This window comes from Amphiura filiformis, chromosome 6 (assembly GCF_039555335.1).
Source record: "Amphiura filiformis chromosome 6, Afil_fr2py, whole genome shotgun sequence".
Lineage (NCBI taxonomy): Eukaryota > Metazoa > Echinodermata > Ophiuroidea > Amphilepidida > Amphiuridae > Amphiura > Amphiura filiformis.
Window position 1 is genome coordinate 16,828,261 of NC_092633.1, and position 7,464 is coordinate 16,835,724.

The 7,464-nt window shown below is 36.8% G+C and overlaps 1 protein-coding gene across 1 annotated transcript; it reads left to right on the forward strand.

Annotated features, from left to right (window-relative positions):
* Positions 1–576: 576 nt before the first annotated feature.
* Positions 577–5,197, forward strand: LOC140154213 (uncharacterized). Its single transcript, XM_072176817.1, has 3 exons — positions 577–660; positions 4,101–4,262; positions 4,833–5,197. The coding sequence occupies exons 1-3, from the start codon at positions 579–581 to the stop codon at positions 5,195–5,197; spliced, it is 609 nt and encodes a 202-aa protein (XP_072032918.1). The 5' UTR covers positions 577–578.
* The last annotated feature ends 2,267 nt before the right edge of the window (positions 5,198–7,464 follow it).

Genomic DNA, 7,464 nt, shown 5'->3' on the forward strand with positions numbered 1-7,464 from the left:
GCATGCATTCTGAGAAAATACGTTCCACAGATTAATTTCCGGTAACGACTTGTTCGACTTCATATTGAATCCGAAGTTGAAGAATAATTATATTGGAGAACATTCTATCATTTTCTGGACGTTTTCACTGCTACGTTATAGTCTTTGTAGTTTTATAGATAGCTCTTTATTTCTAAATCTGCTATTTCAAACGCGCAATTGAATTCGAAATTTGCAAATGTCATCTCGCAAATGGCATCTCGCAAATACCAACTCGCAAAAAGACACTTCCCTCGCTCGACAACTCTCAAATTTTAACTCGCAACTCGAACTCACAACTCGTAACTCACAACTTCAAAGATACATTGACCCGCCCATGCACATCTACTGTGGCGTGGCCTTGTGGCCACTGCACTGGTCAAGCACTGTAAGGCATCATTGCATTAAAAGTTAATCGTATGTATATTACTGTACGATATTATAATAATTTTATCATTTGGAAATAGTCGCTGTCTGGTATGTTAATGAATAGGCCTACTGAATAAAAACTACACAGTAGCTATTATTTTTTTCTCACCATCGTTTTGGATGGGAAGTTCATGATGAATGCATTAAAGTCACACTTATTCGGGTTTGTGTTGGCCATCACTGTTCTAGCATTTGCATTTCATGCAGTTGCAGGTAAGTTCTTAGTATTAAACACTCGGAATTTGATTTTTATGACTACGAATTTCAGTTTTGATGGAACTGAATCAGCTTGAATCCGACATAGCCCGAGCCTGAAACGGTCCAAAATCATTTTATATAGGTGCATGTTTACACTGATTTACGATAGGGTCTATGGATTTACAGACTTCAAACATAGCCTAAATTTACATTCGAATCTAGATCGTGCAAAAATGTACCAATAATTCAAGACGTGATGGACATTATGAGCTCATTTTGAGTAGGCCTTAAGGGATCTAAAATGAGCGTTTATTGCGTTTCGACAGTATTTTTTGTGGACATGAGAGCACCTCAGACCTATCGAATTGCATTCTGAATACGAAGCATGTCTTTCTGATATCAAATAATTTTCATTTTTTGAAAATCACAATATAATACAAATTTTATGACAAATTATAAAAATTTGATATTTTTCAAAATTTTGCTATATAACAGTCTAATGATATTTCTTAAAGTGTATGTAGCAGGAGGAAAAGCCGACGGTCAATTGAAAATTTTGACCTTTCATATTGAAGATATGGATTTTTTTCCCAAAAAGACCTAATTTTTTTGGTGTTTTGGGAAAAAATCCATATCTTCAATACGAAAGGTCAAAATTTTCAATTGATCGTCGGCTTTTCATCCCACCTACATACACTTTAAGTACAAATCATCAGATTTTTAAAGTTTACTTCAAGTACTGTTAAATATCAAAATATCAATTTTAATGATTTGCCATAAAATGTGTATTAAATTGCGAATTTCAAAAATCAAAATTATTTGATATCAGAATGACATTCTTCGTATTCAGAATGCAATTCGATATGTCTGATGTGCTCTAATGTCCCAAAATAAATACTGTCCAAACGTTCATACCCCAGCCCTTAATGGTAACCATTTTGGTATGGGCCAAAAATACCCTAAAAATAAGAAAATATTCCATTCCCGGGATTCCATTTCAATCGCGATGGATCCTCGTTTACAAGTATGTTGGTTGGTTGGTTTGAGCCTCCCCCATGAGCTCCCATGGGACAGATGGAACTCATCAGGTAGGCATTTACATATGAAAGACATCCAGTCGGAGTAAAAAGATGGAACCCGGGACCTCCGATTGCAGTTGGAAGTGTAAATTTGTATCAAAATTGATAGTGCGTTGGATTTTGAAATATGATTGGAAATAGCTGAAGCCGGTAGCTGACTATTAGTTTAATAATTTATTTGATCCGTTATACCGGTACCAAAGGAACAATGGGCTATTCCAGAAAATAGAGGCACACCCCCTATAGAGGAGTTCGGATATCCGGACTTTTTGTCCAGTCGTGACTGTTGGAAATCCGGACTTTTTAAGTGCCCAAAGGCAAAAAAATCCAGCAGAAAAATAGTTTAAAATCAGAAATCCTCAATTTGAGAGCTCATTTTCAACATTTCCGTGATTTTTCCTTCAATTGATTGGATTTCCAAGCTTTTTCCAGTAATATTGGCAACTGGAAATCCAGTCGTTTTCTGAAAGCAGACTTGGAAATCCGGATATTTCTTTGATTGACGACTGGACAAAAATTTACTCCTCTATAGGGGGTGTGCACCTATTTTCTGGAATAGCCCAATACATGTATACGGTCAGTGCATTCAATACGTGCTATAAAGCCGTTGAAGTCGGACAAGGTCAAAATCTCATATGATGAGGTCGATTTCTGCATAAACAATTAGCCTTTGAAGCTTAATTAATGCTTTATGACCAAGTAAAATAAAATTTAAAAGAAAAACATGTTTCACGTCCGGGATTTTGAAAAATAAAAAGGAAGAGGGCTTTTTAATTCATTTTATCCCAAAATCGGTGTAAATACCCATAATTTATTAGAGCTGTTTTAGCATACACAATAATGCTGGGAAAAAGAGGCCTCTTTTTATTTGTTGTTCTGAGAGATAGACCCTCTCTAATTAGGCCTACCACAAAACCTAGCTTCCAAAAGTGGTTCTTGTATATTAAGCAAGGCTATAGAAAGCATCTCTACTTCCTAGACATATTTTTTGAAAAGTTAAAACTGATTTAAAAAAAAATAAAAATATAATTGAAGAAACTTCAAAAAAGGAAGCGGTAGGGGACGTGAAACACGTTTATTTTTTTATTTGGCCTAAAAATCTCCTCTTTTGTGGTTTTCTTCCAAAATCATCTTTAAATCCATGGTTGTATTTGGTCCAATGATTATTCCACATGGAGTCTTTTTCACCACACCTATAATTTGTGCGTAGTGCACAAAGAACGCTAGTCAGTCGACGGATATTGTTACAAGACCCACTTATCACTTAATATAGACTTTTAAAGTCAATTTGACAGTTGACGAATAAAGCATACCGTCGTTTTAAGGGCTCTGGTAGCAACGTTTGGACAGTATTTTTTGTGGGACATGAGCCGGGTACATGAGAGCACATCAAACACATCGAATTGTATTCTGACTACGAAGAATTTAGATTTTTTGAATCTCGCGATATAATAGGCCAACGCATTTGATCCTCGAAGCCAACTTCGAAAATTGACCTCGAAGCCAACTTTATAAATAAAATGATGTACTTAAATTGTATGTAGCTGGGATGAAAAGCCGATGATCAATTGAAAATTTTGACCTTTCTTATTGAAAATATGGATTTTTTTACCAAAAACACCAAAACAATTTAGATCTCAAGTTTGGGACAAAAATGTATATCTATATGAAAGGTCGCAATTTTCAATTGACTTATATTTACTTCGAGGACTGTTAAAAGGGCATTTCGTGATCCACAGCCTCATCCCTCGACTTTTCTCCACAAAAGTTGAAATTTTTATACCAAAAAACCTCTGGCTACATAATGTTTATGTACCAAAACACCCAAAAAATTGGGTCTTTTGGGAAAATAATCCATATCTTCAATATGAAAGGTCAAAATTTTCAATTGATCGTCGGCTTTTCCTCCCAGCTACATACACTTTAAGAATATATCATTAGATTTATAAAATTTACTTCGAGGACCGTTATATATCAAAAATGTGAAAAATATCAAATTTTAATAATTTGTTATAAAATTTGTATTATATCGTGAATTTAAAAAAATGAAAATTATTTGATATCAGAAAGACATTCTTCGTATTCAGAATGCAATTCGATATGTCTGATGTGCTCTCATGTCCCACAAAAATACTGTCGAAACGCTCATTCTAGATCCAAGTCGTACATTAAGGGGAAAACATCGTGTCGCCTTAGCGTTCTGAGATTATTTTTAAACGACATTTAATGCTTTGTGGCTTTGTGTGAATTCTGAGTTTGGTAGTGATATCTAAACCCACTTTCTTGGTTTTAATCTCTACTTGGATTATTATTATTTATTATTATTATCATTTATTATTTTTATTTTTACTTTCATTGTTGTTGTTGAAATGGAAGGCAAGCGGTGTTACAGTTGTACTGCCTATAAAGGATCATGGCCGGAATGCCAGAAGATGGACAACTTTACTCTTGATTGTGGAGGAGAAATCGTGGACCCGACATGTGATTCAGGAGAACATAGATTCGTAGAAATACGTTACAATACTAGTTATAAGAGTGGTAAGAGAAATTATCTTTGCCCCCACATTGAATACAACGGCTACAATATTAAATCGAGATGTAGATTCAGAATCCGCCGGGTGCCAAGAAAGCACCCCTGTAGATACTCTTAAAGGCCCAAAATCATTGGCCAGGCCAACTGGTGACCTTGTCCTTAGATCACACTCCTGCATACTTGTCTGGACTTAGGTGGCTCTGGAGTGACTGACATGCCCTGGGCCACATGTAGTTCTATTATTCCAGATGTGGTGGTAGCAAATTGAGTTATTGAGGTCAAAGGTACCACAAGGGGGATTATATTTTAAAATAAAATCCTCACACAGATGACAATCTCCAAAATGGTGCAGCTTTCATCAATCACTTTCTTCAGGAAACAGGTCACAAATAACAAAGGTTGCTCCACCCATTTACATAGACAGACAGGTTGTTTCATGTTTAACGTGTATGTAGCTGGGATGAAAAGCCGACCATTTAAAAATTGTGACCTTTCGTATTGAAGATATACATTTTTTACCCAAAAGTTTTCATGTTATCTAATCATTTTGCATATTTACTTGATACTCTGTATAGGTGGCCTTTCTCTACCCGACTGTATAGATGATGGTATTCGAAATACTGTGTTCCCAGAATCTGGCGATGTCTGTGTTAGTGAGGAAGCACTGATTGGAAAGTTCCGAGAGCAGGTTGACAAGAGTAGGGTTTTTAACAGTACCACAGACGAAGAAATTGACCAGGGAGAATTCCAAGGAACAGCTTGTTTTTGTCAGACATCTCTTTGTACTGCAGAAGGATTAGTTCATACTTCAACACCGAAAGGAGTGATTGAAACTACCACACCCAAAGGAAATGCTGCTGTGGGCAATTCAAAACACATTTCTTATTTAGTAATTGCAATTGCGACACTTGTAATTGTGACAAGTGTGAATATTTGGTAGATATGGGGGGGGGGGTAGAGGCGATTCCCCAACAACTCAAAGAAAATCACATATTCTTTGTTGAGTACCGTTTAACATCAGGTATAAAATAGTGCAAATATTCCAAAATTGCACCTAATGTGTCATTTTCACTTCAAATAGTATGAAACCGACAATTTTCTTGCACTGCACGCGCAGATAATTCACTTGGCAACTTGGTTCTTTCCCCCGCCACTCTCGAAAAAAAGTCCAGGCACATCACTTCATTTTGCCAGATATATTAATAATAATATGTCCTTGCCTGGACCTGGCAGGGATTGTGCTTCTTTTGAAATAAAAAGTACTATGTTATAGAATGATCAAAACTCTGCTATGTCTAAACATTCAGGACCGGATTTACCATTGAGCCAGATGGGCCCAGGCCCCCCAAATTTGCCCTATGCATCTTCCTTTTAGCCACCAAAACTGCAATTTTTTTGGTGCTTCTCGCATACTGGTCTTTCAAATAGCAAATTTCACCTTCATTTTGGGCCAAAATGGTCGTATGCTCATGCCCCTCTAAATTTTAATACACCGGCCACCACTTTCGATCTTGCACATAAACCAAAGCTTGCCCACTTGAGTTTGGGGCCTCTCAATTTTGACCTGGCCCAAGGCTCCCCAGTAGGTAAATCCGGTAAACATTGTTGCCGATGTTATTTTAAGTTTTGTACTGGTGTTTTAATAACTGTCACAAAAACGTATGATTTGCCACTCTTGAATAGACAGATTGAAATATTTAACAGTTTATACAAATCAATCTAAATAGAAACAGATTGAAATGTATTTTTGGATAATAAATACTGTTTTGTAGATTTCACCATTCAATCAAATGTTGATACTGTTGCTCCCAATTTCCTGAAAATTACCGTTATGCGTTGCATAATATTTGGAATGCGATTTCAAACTTTCTTATAGCAAATATTTTCAATTAAAAAGGAATTGTCCCAAACTTCAGTCGGTGACAAATTGGAAAAGATTGGTCCCCAACTTCAATCGCTAAAGATTGAGAATTGCCCTCACTGCAGTTGGCAAAAAAAATCAATTGGTAAATTTAAGAGTAACAAAATAAGATTGAACAGTAAATTTGTAAAATATATTTATTTTTAATCAGGAAAAATGAATTTAGTTGATCATAATCAAGATTAATAAATGACAAATGGTTCCTCAGCAAATAAATTACTTGCAATTTCATATATTGCCACTGTAGGAAGTTGAGTCTCTAGTCTTATTTCAGGGTAAAAATCTTGGATAAGTAGATGTTAAATCATGACAAATGCTGCCCGACTATTGCAACACATAAGGCGATTAAGTTGACGTTTGTATGTTCATTATTGTTTGCAGATTTCCATACACCCCAACGTAAGACAAGATCGTAATCTCCCACACGGTGTAAGAATTTTAAACGGAGCTACACGAACTGAAACCAGTTCCGCCGAGAGCCATTACGGGCCAGGGGGTAAAATGAATGTCGGGGCCCCTTTTTAATGGGCCCCGAGGTCTCTTTTCTTTGCTTTTATGGGCCCATTAAGGCATCTTTTCTTTATTTTTATGGTCCCCTAGGATCCAGGGGTAACACACCCCACAGTGTCTTCGACCCTATATCTTCATGGCAGGAATCGCCATGGTAGGTTAAATCCACAGCCACGATTAGCCATTTGGTTCAAACCTTTAAAGCTCTTTTAAACTAATAATTAGTTGAGGGACATAACTAAGGCTACTCACAATAGCCGGGTAATCGATCTTGGTTGTGCGTGATTAAGCTTGTATACCCCATTGAGGTCAATGGTCATCGACTTTTATACTGCCTACAGTGAGTGCAGCTGTACTACACGCTGCACGCTGTAGTCCATAACAGGACCAACGCAATATAAAATGGTCAAATTTTGAGTTCAAAGCGCACGGCCAATTTTCAAAGCGCATTCTAGCGACTATCATATCTGTTCAACACGTATTTCCAAGTTTATGAGACCAAATCTGGTTTCTTGAGAAAAAAATCATGACGGGAGATATTCATCATTTTCTAACCCGGTATCAGAAGATTTTCGCCTGATATCAAAATCGTGCATAGCAATTCACGTGTATCGATCCCGTGTATTCATTTTAGTGTCCCTTCTGCACCAAATAATTATTAGCCAGGCGGTGTCGGTGTGCACCCCCTTGTCAGCGGCACTGACTGAAATCTACACCCCCTGTGTGAAAGATATGGTAATGTCTCCCATGGGAGTGTATGGATTTCAACTGAAATA